Genomic DNA, 17540 nt, shown 5'->3' with positions numbered 1-17540 from the left:
AAGATGGAATATAAAAAACTATGGGTTGAAATTTAAGCATTAATTTTTTGAAAAATTCCCTCGACCCTTTTTTCGAGACTTCAAATTCACCGTCCAGATTTTTTCACTTTACCTTATTTCCATTGCATTCTTTTCACATTTTCTTCACTTTCAATACGCATTTATTTATGTTTTTATTTGTATGAAATCTAATAAAACTTTCGTTATTTGCGCTGCAAATGAAATTGTACCATTATCGCTAAGAAGGCAGCGTGTTTGGCACGGCAGTCATAAATACTTCTAAAGTAGCTCAAATGGGTGCCGCAAACTGCTCTCTTACCTGCAGCACAACTGCCATCAGCAGCAACAACAACGCTGCGCTAGCAAAGGCAATAGCAGTGAATGCTTTTGCTTAAACAAATTACGATTGCATTTTATTTGCAGAAATAAGCAAAAGTTTTCATTTTTGTAAACTGCAAGTGATGGCATTAAAAGTTCTATGTAGTTTCAGTTTATACTGCCAACCGGTCCTTAGGCGTAATGTTATATTATATAAACTAGTCTGCATGCTTTGCTGAACGTGACTTGAACGCATTGGTTTAACGATTTGCTGTTTCAGCTTTATTATATTACTTTTAAAAAGTCCTGGTTAGAGCCGGTGCAAGGTGTGGCTAGTGCGAAAATGAGGTGAAACTAAAACTTCTGATAGAGAAATTTTTAAAGTCAATTATTGGAATAATGGCTTCTGCTATTTATCTCACAAAAAAAGTAAAATATATTGTATAATTGTTTCATAAATTTTCTGGCTTAATTGTGTTAATATAGAACAAGTATTTCTGGTTAATATTTGTTCCAAGTGCTATAAGTCTGCTCTTTATATATTCTACTATATTTAATTAAACACCTGAATTTTGTATTTTTAATATAATTGAATAGAAACTGAAATCGATCGAATTTAATTACCAAATACGAGTATATATTTTTAATTTTTTTTTACTCTAATTAATTTCAAAAATGTTTTCCACATTCGAAATTTATTTGTATTGAAACTATATCATGACGAGATGCCGCAACAGAGCAACTAGAGTGGGAAAAATTAGGAAATACATCAAATCCACTGAGTTTTTGTTGAGTCTTATTTATTCATTTATTATAGTATATTCTACAAGAAAAAACCTTAACTTCGGTTGCACCGAAACTATAATACCTTTCAAAAATACAAAGGTTTTTGACAAGAGCTTGATTCCGATCTAATTTCATGAAAATACCTCGTCAAATAAAAAACTTTCTCATACAAGCACTTGATTCCGATTATCCAGTTTGTATGGCAGATATATGCTTTAGTCATATGATCTACACAATTTCTTCGGATATTACATTATTGCCTTAGGAAATAACTCATGCCAAGTTTTGTGAAGATATTAAGTCAAATAAAAAAGTTTCCCAAACAAGCACTTGATTCCGATTATTCGGTTTGTATCACAGCTATATGCTATAGTGGTCCGATGTTAACCGCTTCGACAAATGAGCAGCTTCTTAGTGAGGAAAGGACAGGTTCAAAATTTCAGATCGATAGCTTGTAACTGAGGGACTAGTTCGTATATATACAGACAGACGGACAGACGGATGGACAGACGGACGGCCATGGCTAAATAAACTCAGCTTATCATGCTCATCATTTATGTATAAATTTAAAGGGTCTCCGATGTTTCCTTCTGGGTGTTACAAACTTTGTGGCAAACTTAATATATCCCGTTCAGGGTATAAAAATGGACTGCCGCTGGTTAGTCTCTAGAGAAAGCGAGCTAAATAAACATCCCTAATCTCTGTTTTATGAAGTAAACTTGTGCAATAGAAACCACATTTGGAATCATGTTAAACGTATTTTAATTGGCAAGAAAAATGCCAAATTAGAATTTCGGCTGGCGTGAGGGATTCAACAGGCATATTAAAATACTTGACAATTCTATGCAGTAAGTTTTACTTTAGCTACCTTAAAAGCAAATATTAGTGTATAATTATATATATATATTATTATATTAACACTGAGTATATCAAGATATTAATGACTTAAAAGTCCATACCATAAAGCGGGTGAAGTAATTTTGGCTTCAGAAACATCAATCTCCTTTTGCAAAAGACTACATAGTTTTTTAAAAAATCGAGTTTTTCATATTTTCAAAGTTTAACTATTTAAGAATATGTCTACGAGAGAATTTTTGAAAATTTAAAATATTTTCGGAGATATAGACATTTTACTGACCCGGCCTCCAACCTAGTTCGGCTGGGTCTAATCGAACAAAAGACTTTACGCGAAAATGCGTTTTTCTCAGATCAGACTTTTTCAATACGATACTCACGATTTCTCGAGTTCTACTGGGCCGATTTACTTGAAATTTTCAGATAACCTTCATTATAGACCTCTCTCGAGTATGAACTAGCCTCTTTCGCAAATTTCATTTTTTACTATTTAAAAAAAAAACGAGAAAATAAAAAAAATTATAAAAAAAAATCGTTTTTTTTCAAACAGACGCCATTTTGTCAAACATTTTTTTTTCCTTATCGTAATTTTTTATCGATGACTAGGAGGCTTGAAATCATGGGCCAATTTTTTGAGTTTTTGAGAAATCCATAATATAAATATTGATTGCCTTTTTTTTACGACACTTTAAAAATTACCTAAAATTCATATCTCTACAATGAAATACCTCCTAAAAACTTTTGAGAACCAAAACTAAGAAATTACTCACCAACTCTTTATGATTGGTACATATAATATTCTCAGTAAACGTGAAGTGCAAATATGCTTTTCATAAAATATGGCATTAAGTTTGTATTAGGAAATAAGCGTATCCCTATAATTATCCAATGAGAATGCCTACACAGACAATTTTTCAATTAAATTTAACTCCGTGTCACCACTTAATTGGATCTGTTAATTACAAGTTTATTTCACCCAGAGTCATAGCAATTCGCTAACTGTTGCTAAACTTTATGTGCATGCATTAGTTTCATTCACATTATCAGAAACATGTATCTGATGTTTGTGCAAAACTATACTTAGCCACAGTGTGCACACACACACGCGCGCCCTCGTGCATTTGCAACAGGACAAGGAATCGTAAAACTTTCTGACCATCAGACCGTGAGTCTGAGTCTTCATCCGGCGAACACTTTTCCACTGTTGCTTTTGGCGGGAAATATTGTGTGTTAGCAATTTTCAAAGTTAGACACATGTACGCAATTTTGCAATTTGTAATTTTTAACAAACCTGTTTCATAACAAAAGTGTGTTGCGAACAGCGTTAATTAGAAAATCACACTTCATATCTTTTATGTGGTTGCGCTCGGCGAATGCAATTTTCTATTACTACAATATATTTATGTATCTGTTAAATAGTATTTATTTACGTGTTTGTGGTTTTTCATAAATTAAAAAAGGATGTGTACATTTTGTGCATGCAATCGTGGGTATCTATGTTATTGGTAAAATGGTGCATTGTTAAAGAGTTGATAATAAGTTTAAAGTTTGAATAAAGGCGAAGAAACTAAGGTTTAATTTTTAACAGTCATAGTCACCAATAAAACTCATTGCAATCAATTAAACTTCAAGTGTTGACTTTCTTATGAATGTCTTAAAAAAGTTTCTTTTGTTATTAGAAAAATTACAATTTTTTTAAAAAAAGGGGATTTTTACACACTGCTAGCTTAATTTAAACTTTTAGTTTAAAACATAAAAAAAAGGGAAGGAAGGGCTAAGTTCGGGTGTAACCGATCTTTTCATGCTCTTGCAATTTGCCAGGATCAAAGCCGTCGTCAAATAAAAAATGTGGATGTTTGGCAGCTAAGTACAAGGTGTGTTCAAAGGAAAATACTATAGTGCTATTATGCTTCGTATATGCGATAGTGAAACAATCTGAACAATTTCTTCGGAGAATGCATTATTGCCTTAGATAGTAATCCATGCCAAATATTGTGAAGATATCTTGTCAAATGAAAAGTTTTCCAATCGTTCAGTTTGTATGGCAGCTATATGCTATAGTGGTCTGAAATCGATGGTTCCGATAAATAAGCAGCTGCTTAAATATGGAAGAAAAGAACGTGTGCAAAATTTAAGATTGATATCTCAAAAACTGAGAGACTAGTTCGCGTATATACAGATTAACGGACAGACAGACGAGCATGGCTCAATATATATTTTATAGGGTCTCCGACGTTTCCTTCTGGGTGTTACAAACTTCGTAGTATATCCTCTTCAGGGTATAAAAATTGATATCTAAAATAGTTTTTGAGTTACATCCTTCTTAAGTGAAGTCGCTAAATTCAATTAAGCTCCATCAGTTTATCTTTAAAAGCGTTTTTCTCAAAACTTCATTCGGAATTCAAAATTCAATTTCTTTTAAACGCCGCTATTTTGTCAATACTTTTTTTTTTACTGTAGGCCAATTTCTATTCTTCCAGTAGAAAGTTTTTTGTTTTTAATTTCATCCACGGAGAAGACCGAAACCCTCAGCAGCGGAGGACCTTTTCTTAACGCCGCCGGAGATCGCGTGAAACTCGAAAACTACAATACTAAATTTTTTTCTTACAAAATTCTGCGTATTCCTAAAAAATCATTTATACAATACTACAACATTTTTTTTTTCATTTAAATATATATAACTTTGGGCCTAAAAAGGAGCTTTAACATGAAGAAAACCTCAGCCGAAAGTCATATAGTTTTGGAAGAAGTTTATGGTGCGAAAAGTGATAATTTGGCTTGAAAGATAAAGAACGTCCTTGGCGGCCAAAAAAGTATTTGAAGTTAACAAAAAATTTGCTTGATTCATTCTTGGTTGGCACAATTCTTTTAGGATGGAATCCACAAATTGCCACAGAGGCTGGAAAACGCTGTAAGCCCATTCAGTACAGTATAAAAGCTTAAAAGTTCAACTCTTGGCCATTAGTTATGACGGGAAATATTTGTATAATGGTGGAAGGAGCAAAAGCCATTTAAATTTTCTTCTCTGCAAATGCAGCGGGTCCTTAATACATACCGTGCCATGAAGAAAGGTATGTCTCACATATCTATCTCCAGTGTAAATATTATTATTAATATTAGATTCTATCACATTAAAAACAATAATTTGGTATATTTTTAACAGATTTATTGAATTCAAACATTTTAAAGCGTTTTTGTGAGTGAATAGTTACAAAACACAGTCAACATATATATGAAGTATATTATTAAGCACTTTTTTTCGATATCTTCAATCAAAAAATGTTTTTGTAGACATCCCTGCGGCTTAATTCTTGGTAGCAAATTTTTGGCTCAAGTTTTGTTGCGGCATAAATTTACACTGATAAAGCGAAATTGGTTGTTGTTATTGGTGATTACTTTTATACCGCTATACTTAATTTGATGCGAGTAATAAAAGTTGTCAGATATATCCGATTACAAATATTTTCTCTATGTTGCAGTATGATAATTTTTCGAAGAATATGATGCCAAAAATGTGCCATATTATTTTCTTGATTTTTATATCACGTACATATGTGCATAGTTGTGTATACTCGTACATATGTAGATACATGTATATATGATATATATGTGGGCGTCTGCATATGGTATATCATATTTTGAGTCTAAAGTGTTTTGCTCTTATGCTGTTGGATACAAGTGATAAGATACTCGATTTCAATCGAATAACTTCTAAAAATATATACTCTATACATATATGTTATATGTAAATAATGGCATGTGTACGTGCGCTTATCGCAAAAAAAAAAACAAGAAAAAACGTTTACTTCGGTTACACCGAAGCTATAATACCCTTCACAAATACAAAAGATTTCTTGAATGCGATCGTTTAAATTGTATAACAGCTATATGCTTTAGCGATCCGATCATGGAAATTTCTTCGAAGATTGCACTGACGCTTTGAGCAATAATCCAACCCAAATTCCGTGAAGATATCTCGTCAAATACAAAAGTTTTGCATACAAGCACTTGATTCCGACCGCTCAATTTGTATGGCAGTTATATGCTATAGTGATCCCATATCAAATATTTCCGACGTTTTCTTATGGATGTTACAAATTCCATGGCAAACTTAATATACCCTGTTAAGGGTATAAGAAACTCCTATACAAATCTATGCGAAAAGAGGGAATTAAAATATAGAAAGATAAGCATAATGATGGAATATATAAACTTATATATATATATGTATTGAAGCTAAGCGCTTTGAAGACTGGCTGCTTAATAGTCTTGCTCGCTTACAACATATTCTATTTGCTGTTATTCGGCATTTAGTTTACTTATTCTTTTCGTGAGCGAATTTGGGAAAACTTAAATAAATTGGTATGCGCTTTTAAAGCTCATTTGGCTTCCATTATTTCACACCTATGGTTTATTAAAGAAAATTAAAAATAAAATTTACCATCTCATGCTTACGATAATTAGTTGAAACATAAACGTGCTATTTGTGTACATTTGCTTTATTTTTAACGCTTAACGTTTAAACGCCTTCATTAGACATCAATATTTATTAAGCAGTATAATATATTAAGTGTGTGAGAAATTAAAGATAATACTTTAATGACGTAATATATTATAAAATAATGCTAATAAAATTAATTTCAATGCGATAATTTATTTAGAATAGAAACGCTTGCTAAAATATAGAGGAGAAGGTGTTAAAGTACTGCTCACTGCATAAAAAAGTTCAAATTGCCTTTGATAATTGTACAGCAAACAAAGCTATATCTTAAATAGTGTGAAAGATGCCTTTCATTGGGTCTTGACGATTTAAAATTTACAGGAATCTCTTTTTGTTCCATAAAACCAATTTCCACATTATTGTTATAAAAATAAAACACTCGTATGTGTTAAGGTATTTTCATCTGGTAAGGTATTTCCTCGTCAAGGTCAGTCAAGGAATTTCTCAAAATCATCAGTGTCTTTACTTTTATGCTTTTTCAAGTGACCAGTAACTTATGTATTCACTTGTGCCTTGTTGATTTCTACACCTCTAATTAATTTTATTTGAAACATTCGATTTAATACGACATCCTCATAATTATGTCATTTTATAATTGTAATTTACTATGGCTCAGTTTGTTTGTTCCCGAAGATTCGATTACAAATTTTATATTTGAGTATTTTTTTTTTGAGTTGTAGATTAATATAAATCTTGAACAAAAATTAAAACTTGGAATACTATTTCTAACTTAAGGGCCATCAGTTTATATACCATATTTTCCAACTATTCGAAGGATTGAAAATATATACCATATATACTAAAAAATTAGTTAACGTTTACTTTTAATTTTCTGCTTTAAGTTAATATTATATAAAAATTTCCAAAGTTTATTTTTTAAAATTAAATATTACTCATTCCAAACTCAAAAAAAAAATTAGAGTTCTTTGAAATTTAAATATATTGCTCTAATATAAGAAAAGATAGATTTGTTCTCCTTGTTTTTGTTATTAGTAGGTATATCTACGAAATAGTTGGTATCTCTACTCTCTATAACAAGAAGCATACTAGGTGTAACTTTTTCTAAAAACTTTTGTCTCTGAAAAACTTACTATAATTCCAGCGAAATCGACGCATCAAATATTGCTAAAGCTTATGTAGAGATGTACCACTACGCAATGGGTGTGGTTTTGGGAAAGACATAAAATAAAACTGTTTTCATCTTATAGACGATACAATCTAAAAAGAATTCTGGAAATTTCATTGAGAAATTTGTATTTTCGAATTTATTTAATTTATAATAAACTAGCAGACCCGACAGACGTTGCTCTGTATCCAGGTATTTAATTCGTATATTTCAATATTTTTTGCATCAACTGTAACAATGTAGACTGTCTTGATTTACAATGTTTTCATCATTATATGTTCATTTATCACATTTCGACCATTTGATGCATGTTTTAATTATAACAGTTTTTTTTGTTAATTTATAAAAAGATAAATTTATCGTAATGCCATTGGATGTACAATATTTTTTGTTAACCTCTGAGGGGTATATTTGTATAAACATATTATGGTTTTCCTGGAACACGCAACATATTTTGAAATTAGTCAACATATACATTTTTTGCGGTTGAAGTTTTATAGTTTACGAAGCCATAAGCATAATTAGTGTAATTATGTCGCAAATTTGAAAATATACGTTTCATTGAGTAGCTTGAAAATTCATACATCGACAGTGGCGCAGTATTTCGGATTCAATATAAAAAATTCCGAAATCTACTGTAAAATAATTTATAAATTGAAAGTTAATTAAATGTATAGTGCAATATAGTAAATTGAACCGAATTGTAAATTCCAACATTTCATTTTCGAATCCACACAAAAAATTTCATTTTAATCAGTCAAGCCGTTTAGAAGGAGTTTAGTGACATACACATGTACAGTAGAACATTGTTTCCTTTTTTTTTCAAATTATTAAACATTTCTAAGGAAATCGTAGTTAAAAAGCTGCATGTTTACATAACTGTATAACTCTCATGAAAACATTGTATGCAAGAAAACATAAACACAACAAGTATAGCACTTGGCAACCAAATAAAAAATCCTACCAAAATAGTAAACAACAGAAGCACAGCTGTTTGCACAAAATAATTAATAATATTAAATACGTACTTATGTATATAGAACAAATATGTAGATAACAGCGCAAATATGTATATGAAATAATATGTCACTCATACGCGGCGTATTCCCCACGCGCAAACACTAAATGAGTACAATATCAAACAGCTAACTACAGCTACATGCATGTATATATATAAAGCGCCGCAGACAAACGACTCACCTCGCACTTGACTGGCAACAGCTCGATGATCCATTTCGCCTGTGTGTAGACTAGGTCGGTACGCTGGCTGGTCAACTACGAGTACTTGGGTTGGGTGTATGCCGTACAGCCGACAAGCAAAACGCTGATCGAGAACTGAACTGAACGTTACAATCAAATAAGGAGCGTTAGGTAGCAGGGGTGGATGTGCTGGAATTTAATTGGATAGGTGCAGGTAGAGCACAGAAAACTATGACTCACATTGAGTATTTTTCGCTGCTTCGTATACACCTTGCACAACAAATCACAGTTGGCTCTTTACACACGTACAAATGTTTGCATGTATGTGTGTGTATATAAATGTTTTCGATATTTTATATTTGAATACGTTTAGCATAAACGAATTTACGCTGCTTATTTGCGGTCAATTTACTTTTGTTGTTGTTGTTTTTTAACTAATTGTTTGTTTTCATTGCAATGTTTCTTCTTTTCGGCTATTTGATATGGACGGTCATTTAGCTACGGCGTGGCGCTCAGCTTATTTTATCGCCACTCGCTGCGAATCTTTCACTAAAAAAACCGTAAATTTCTATATCTATATATAAAAGAATGTGTGTGACTTAGTATAATTTAGGTGATTTGGCGTTTATTTGCATTAAAAACAAAAGAAGTAGATGATGATCAACGAAGAGTAAACGCACCCAAACGCAAACACAAATACACAAAAAATATCGCGAAATCGAAAACGGTAGGCGTATGCAAGTGCATACACTTCTGTATGCTTATGTAAATATGTATAAGGTATAAGCATTTAATGACTTGAGATCTTATAGCCTCGTAATAGTTGTAGAGCTCATAATACCAAGAACTCAATTCGCACTACGATTAATTGAATATAAATTATTGTATTCTTGTTGCTCTCACTTGCACGTGTCGATCTGTGTATGCACAGATATGTGTGTGTTTATATTCGCCCCACTCAACTCATCGAAAAGCGGTGCTATTGGCATTAATGTTATAATTACGCGGTGCAAAGTAATTGGGGCACGTAGAGAGCATGTGGCAGTGACACAAGAAAATGAAATATGCGAAGAACAACACCAAAGTATAATAAAATGTTATATTCCAAGAACCGCCACTGTTTTGTAAAAATTATTATTGGCAGTGGTAAGTGTGCTGACGGCTTGTGCTATTTTGCTAACCGCAATTAATTGCTGGGAATATGCGGCTGTTGACCCAGTAATTCTAGCACTTATTGGCTACCAGCACCTCAATGGTGGGAAGAGTTTTCGTTCTTGCTTTTAATATTATATATTGTATATAAATACTTTGAAAGTTTATTTTTTTTTTGAAATTATTATTCATTTAAAATAAAAAAATTTTAAGTTTCTCGAAATTTAAATATATGATTTTGGTGACCCTGAACTCTAATATATTGCTAGTAAATACAACAAACAAGGAATGCCAAATTAGTTTGTTCTGCATATTTTTGTTATTAGTGACTGAGAAAATTACTTCCTTAACATTATTTAGATATCTAGGGCATGGGATGAAAAAAGTATGATTATTCGATTACAACAATATATTTGTTCAATGACCTGGACTGTTTTACAGCAAGAGCTGAAACTACATATGCTTTTTTGAAAAGCTTAAAACAGTTATTTAATATAATTCTAATTTTATATTTATATTAAAACTAAATATATCATATCTCTAGTCTCAATAACAAGAGACCTGCTACTAATTTCTGCTAAAAATTCTTATTTCATAATGAAAAAGGCAATATGATTCCTAACCACATTGGAGTATCATATATTGTTAAAACTTATGTAGATATAGCAATAAAGAAGTATCACACTTCGTGCATATAATATCATATTAAATGTCTTTCTTTTGTACAAGCTACTTACTCAAGTTCATAAGGCCTCTCACCCGAACTGCAAGCCGACAATAGAAATTAGTGAAAAAAAATAAATCTCAACTATGCATTTTGTGAAGAGTGAGAGATGTTTGGTTGAAAGGATAAATCGAAATCCTGACCGTAGGCGGCCGCACTTAATGCCTCAAATGCTTTAAATTTGAACATTGGGAGCAATGAAAGAGTCGAGATATGATTGAGTTAGTAAAATCCTTTATATTGTGTATAGCTTTGATAACAGTAAAATATTAAATGAGATCGGTGGAAATTCTTATTACTACAATTATGTGCAAGTAGTTTACAAATTTAACACTCATCATTTGTCTTCGAGTAATCACCGCAAAAGATACAAAAAATGTGGTTTTAAAAAGCATTTATAGATAAACTGATGGAGCTGCTTGAACTGAGAGACTGCACTAAAACAGGCTGTAGTTCATAAAATACTTATTTGAAATTTTCGTTTAAAATTTTTATATGGTCCCTTAAAACACATTTTTTATAGCAATGCTAGATACAGGGATGTAAGTTAAGAGATTGTTTCATATCAAGATAATATAGAGTTGCTTGGGGTAACCTCTCTAATTCTTCGATAACATATTATAGAATAGAAGATCAAAATTAAGTTCCATATTTTTAAATGAAAAATATATAACAGTATGTGTCATTAATATAAACCTAAATTATAAATTGTAAGCGTTAACATTGAAACAACAATTTGGAGGCTAAAAAATTGTATGTGTCAACCAAAAATTTACACCGTTATATAATATTGTTTATAACAAAGCTTACTAAGATTTTCAAATGCTGATTTTTCTTTAAAAATTTCGTATTTAATTTTACCATTAACGTTCCATAACGAGCAAAAATAGAAGTGTAATATTATATTTTGAAAACATTTTCGAAATAAATTATATCGGATGTCGATGTGAAACTCTTTAATTTATATAAAACTTGTTACATTGTAAATATTTTTAGCTTTAATTGCTATTTAATCGCATTATTAAAGACCGCTTTTACTACATATATACATACTATAAACACTTGCCCATTGCATGCCGTTGAATAACAGGCACATTGGTATAATATTATGAAATATTGAGCTAAAACAAGACACCAGCGACGTTAAAATAAAACGCGCTTGTATATAACACTTATGCATATTTATGGCAAACACACACACAAATATATTTGCAATATATGCAAGCAATCAATGCAGTAGAACTTTTGCAATGGCGAACTTGTGTGTGCGGCAAGGGTTCATTGAATGACATGAATAGAAGGTCACCCAACGGTAAACTGAAGTAGAAGGTGGCCATAGTGCCGTGGCAACATGCACAATGTGGCAACAGCGGCTAGAGCTTGGCTGCGGCGATGATACGTGGCGCTGATGCTGCATTGGCTATTGTCAGCATGGTCGCACTATGATTGCAATGCCGCTATGAAGGTGGCATACCACGAAGCCACGTAGGGGCGGATGACGTTATTACGTGACGAAGGACGTGCTCTAATTTCTGTTGAATACACTAATTTTGTTTTTATTATTTATATACTATATATATATTTACTATTGTATTTGTTAAATACATATATATATATAGGTATATACCATATGAATTTACTTTGCCTTGTAATCTGTCAATTATAAAGTTTGCGGCGTTGAGAAAGCAAGTAATCTCGACAGAAAAGGAATTTCAGTTGTACCTGTATATATGTATGTATTGTTTAAAAGTTACGTGCGCGCAATATTAAGTTCAAAACACACACATAGTTATTTATATATATTATGATATATAAGCGCTAACAATTCTATATGCGCATCTTAGCCCTATTTTACCGGCTAACTGTTTCTAGTATAAAACCACTTGAACGCCGCCACTGCCAAAGGCAGCAAAATATTGGCTGCCGGCACATCTGTCCACCGCCGTCAAAATCTAGCTAAAATTCATAAAAATCGCAAGGTAAATAAATTAAAAATTTTCCACATTTTGTTTTAATCATAAAAATTTACGTGTTTGCCAAAATTTCGCAACAAAAAATTTTCAAACCACAATATTTTTCAATACAAATTTGTGTGATAATCCATGTATGAAATTATTTAATGCACCTGTGTGTATGTGTTTGCGTTTGTTATTTTTTATTTGTGTTCACAGCGCTTACACTTAGTGATCGATTGTTAAAATATTTGTATTTTGAAAATTCACATTACTTCAAATTTGAATTTTTACTCAAGAGTGATGAGTCACTTGCTTCAGTTAATTTTACGCCACACTTTATCGGTTTTGTTGCATCACTACGTATATTAGCAAAACCGTTATGTTTGAATTAGCACAGTTTTAGAGAGAGAAAATGCTACAAAAGTTGCTTTTTAAAATTGGATAATAAACGCTATGTCGAACTATATTGGTAACCAGATAGCGGGATAAGTAGAGAGATAGAGAATTTTTCGAAAAAAAAGTTAAGTTATTTTGAAAATTTAGCCTCAGTATTGTTTAGCTTTGATTTTGCTGCTCCGCTTTAGTCGTGTTGTCGAACGCGTTGTCTTTCAAACACTGAACTGTAAATGTGCAAATGAAACGCGTTCTTAGTAGCCATTGCCTTCGTTTGAAGTGTTGGTGGCGGTGGTCGTCTTCGTCGTAGACGCATTCGTCAGTGCGTCGCCTCACGCTTTTTGTTCACATCTTCCAATCATTTTATTCAGAGTAGTGACATCCATGTAGCCATATTTACTATTTACTTTCGTTTTCGTTTTCGCATTTTGACATTTTCATATTTTCGCTCGCAAGCGAGTTTGCAATTCTGTTTTCGTAACTTTTTTTGTATACAAATATATATATGTACATGTGTGTAATGGTAACTATATGCATGTGCGTTAACACCCCCAATATACGAGTGAATGTATGCATATATACAAATATTATATAGATATGTATTAGGATGCATATGTATATTAGGGTGTCCCCTATTTTACAAGTAAATTTTTATTTTCAAGCAATTTCAAAATAACAATATATTAAGTTTGCCACGAAGTTTGCAACACCCAGAAGGAAACGGCGGAGACCATATAAAGTATATATATAAATGATCACCGTGACGAGCTGAGTTGTCCCTAGTCCCTCAGTTTTTGAGATATCGATCTGAAATTTTGAACAAGTCTTTTTCTTACCAAGAAGCTACTCATTTGTCGGAACGGCCGATATCGGACCACTATAGCATATAGCTGCCATACAAACTGAACAATCGGAATCAAGTGTTTGTATGGAAAACTTTTTCATTTGACGAGGTATCTTCAGCAAATTTGGCACGTATTATTATTTAAAGCATTCATCTAATCTCCGAAGAAATTGTATAGATCGGATGACTATAGCATATAGCTGCCATATTAACTTAACGATCGGAGTAAAGTGCTTGCATGGAAAATTTTTTTTTTGACGAGGTATCTTTACGAAATTAGGCACGAGTTATTGTTTAAGGCAACAAATTATTCTCCACAGAAATTGGTCAGATCAGATCACTATATCATATAGCTGCCATACAAATTGAACGTTCGGAATCAAGTTCTTGTAAGGGGCCTTTGTATTTGTGAAGGGTATTATAGCTTCGGCGCAACCGAAGTTAACGTTTTTTCTTGTTTTTAACTCAAGTTAGCGCTTGCACAGACGGACGGATAGCTACTCGGAATTCAATTCGTCTCGTCATCCTGATCATACATAACTACATATCTATCTCGAGTAGTTTAAGGTGATAAAAACAAAAATCTACTTGAAAATAACTGACACCCTAATGTTTATATACATCCATACATACCCATTTTCAAAGCGCTCAGCTCCAATTTATATATGTAAGTATGTAGGTATAGTATTTTCTTGTCTCCTCTTTCTATTGCATGCACATCGTTATCGGTTGACAAACCTACAGCAACTCACCAGCGCCTTTGCACTAATTGTCACAAAGTGTATGTTCTGTGAGTACACATTTATTTACCATATGAGCTTACAAATTAATATTATTTATCATATTTAATTTCCCTCTATTTTCGTTGATTTTCACGATTCGTTTTTCATTTTGTTTAATTTTGCTTTGTTTTTGCTTTCTTTGTTTTTGTTACGCTGTTCTAATCAGTGCGTTTCCATTCTCAACAGTTCAATAGATTTACACTCATTTCACAAAATTCCAGTTTCTCTCATACGCTGTGGCGTACTCTTTCCTGGAAATAGTGCATTTGGTCATGCTTATTGTGCTCGTTTGAAAAAATTCTCCGTACACGTGATTTCATTGTTTTGGTTTTCATACAAATACGTTTGTGAGCCGCGTAATCGACCTCTGTGCAGTAAGTATATTTGTTTGTATGTCTTACTAATTTCGCCAACAGAAATGCTACCATCTAACAATCTCCCTGATATTTGTTTGTTTGTGCACATGTGGATTGAATAGTTTTTCTTTTTTCCTTCTCTTTGTTTAAGTTTTGTCTTCTCACTCCCCTTGATCGGGGGCGTCTTTAGTTTTCTTTAAGCTATCTTGAAACATTTTACTATTCTGAGTATTAAGTTCCATTTTATGTTTTGATTTCGGCAATCATTTTCTAACACACATTATTCATCGGCGCTATTAAGAAATTTTCCAGATACAGCGAAAGGAAAATATTGTACAAGTATATATGTACTGAAATTCAGGTTTTATTAGAAGAAAAAATAACAACAGCAATTGAATGTTTTAGGCACCCCTACTCCTGTCGTTTTCCTTGCTAATTACTTAAACTTATGTGTTTAGTAAATGAAATATTTATTAATTTTACTTAATTCTTTCTATTATCTTCAATCGTTTTTTCTTGAAACAAGTTGCACGGAGTTTAATTATTTTGTATGCCTAATGGTTCTTTGTAATAACTGAAACTAATTAAGTTAGGCTCATGATTACATACATACAAGTATGGGAGATGACTGTATAAACGACCGTCCTCATGGCCAGAAATGCAAATCATAACTAAAGTTAAAACTAATATATCTTCATGGAGCTTCGTATAGGTTTTCTTTGGTATATGTCTCATACAGAAAGTATTTAACTATTACCGCACCCACCTAAGTCGCTGGATAAACAAAAAAAAAATCGGTCTTTAATTAAGCATCAAAGCTCAAATTTCGTATAAAAAAGTAAGAGTCAAGTGTGGTTTTCCAAAAGTTAGCTCTTTACTTATTGCGCAATGAATTGGTAAAACAAAGTCAGAAACATAACTCTTAACTGTAAAACATAAACTATTTGAAACTTGTTTTCTACTATTGTCATTAGTACATTCTCTTAACATAGTTTGAAAGTGGACGTAGTACAAAAGAAAAACAAGTTACTTTGAAACATAAACACTTGAATTGAAATTGAGTTAGTGAAAATAATGCGTATATATTATATATATTTTAATTTTTTTTTTAATTGCGAATTATCCGAGCTGCCTTAGCCTCTAAGTTACACGAAATAGGAGCAGAAAACGCTGCGAAGATTTCTCCAATATACAATTCATTCAAATAACCATAATATAAAAACTTGAATTGGTTATAAAATATACTCTATGAATTATTTCTATTATCTAGATTTACTTTAAAACGAAACACGAACTCATCAATCAGTAATAACTAGGCTCACTTCTAACTCATTATCTTTATCCTAAGTAGTCTACAAGTTATTTCATTTCACATCGAAACACCCTGTTACGAACAAGCCCCCTATAACACTACAACAACGAATAAGCAAACAGTATGATAAATCATATATAAATATATATATATATATACTTGTATGTAGTATGTTGCATGCGCAAACATTAACATATATATGTATAATATAATATATGCCCATATGTATATCTACACTCTCGTATTTTACTCCACTCACACATTTGCAACTTTTGTGAATAACTTCCAATGACCTTGTTGTAGCTACATCCCCACAGCGCAATTACGCGAATACCGCAGAAATTCGAACAACGCAACCAGCAACATGGTCAACAGAGAAATTTGTGGATTGCCACCGAACCCCACTCAACTCCTCGCACCCACAACAACCAACAAATGCTACATGCTTATACATCTTTAGAGAGTAAAAGTTGCACAGTGAAATCATATTCCAGCACAACAAAAACAAAGAAATATGAAAGCGGGTGGAGAGTGAAAAACAGCAAAGAGAGTAGGGGCTTTGAGAGAATTTATTGCACAAGAGAGTAAGTATTCGCACTGAAAACTTGCATTTTGGGGATGTTGATATGTTTGCGCAGGCGCTTTGTAACTCTAACAACATGTGGTCGTTGAATGCTATAGATATAAATCACAAAAACATACACAAATGAAAACAGAATGTTAAGTGAAAACAAATCGTTGGCAGCGCTTATGCAACAGTTGCAACATGGCAACGAGCAATCGTTTGTAAGCTGGCAACTAAATGCCAAGCAAAACACATACCTACCTACCATACTCTTAATATGCGCAAACTACATGCATGCAGCCATATAAACAATTCCTGGTATAGAGGATTTAGCGAATAATCAACTAGAGGCCAACGTCTTGGCTTAATTATTCGAATTGTAGACATAAAGCACTAATCGCAAACAGCTACAAGCTTAACAAAAACCTAATGAGCCATGCGCTTTAAATGGGCTGAAACTTAAGTAAACAGATACCATTGAATAAAATAAAATCAAAGTCAAAGTTAAGTGATGCGCTCATTAAAATTCATTTCGTGCGCTTATCACCCAAATTCACATGCACACACAACCCTTGCGAGCTTGCCAAAAGCACGAACAAGTTCAATGCAATGCCAACGAAAGCCTGTGGCAATGTTGTAGCAAAGTAACTGTAAGTATAGCAGTAACCGGG

General features: G+C 32.5%; 1 protein-coding gene across 5 annotated transcripts in view; it reads right to left on the bottom strand.

Annotated features, from left to right (window-relative positions):
- Positions 1-17540, bottom strand: part of Eip63F-1 (Ecdysone-induced protein 63F 1) — a 105188-nt gene that overhangs the window by 44060 nt on the left and 43588 nt on the right. Inside the window, exons 1-2 of one of the 5 annotated variants that reach the window (XM_036359158.2) lie at positions 12890-13225; positions 8787-9360 (exon numbers count right to left, since the gene is read on the bottom strand). The exons of 3 other annotated variants lie outside the window; for them this stretch is intronic. In XM_036359158.2, coding sequence (XP_036215051.1) covers positions 8787-8820 — 34 coding nt within the window. In that variant the 5' untranslated portion in view covers positions 8821-9360; positions 12890-13225. Of the gene's footprint in view, positions 1-8786; positions 9361-12889; positions 13226-17540 lie in introns of those variants that run through there. One more of the 5 variants, XM_036359159.2, reaches the window with a different exon arrangement.

The sequence above is a fragment of the Bactrocera oleae genome, chromosome 6, assembly GCF_042242935.1.
Source record: "Bactrocera oleae isolate idBacOlea1 chromosome 6, idBacOlea1, whole genome shotgun sequence".
NCBI lineage: Eukaryota > Metazoa > Arthropoda > Insecta > Diptera > Tephritidae > Bactrocera > Bactrocera oleae.
This window is presented reverse-complemented; position numbering and strand designations above follow the sequence as displayed.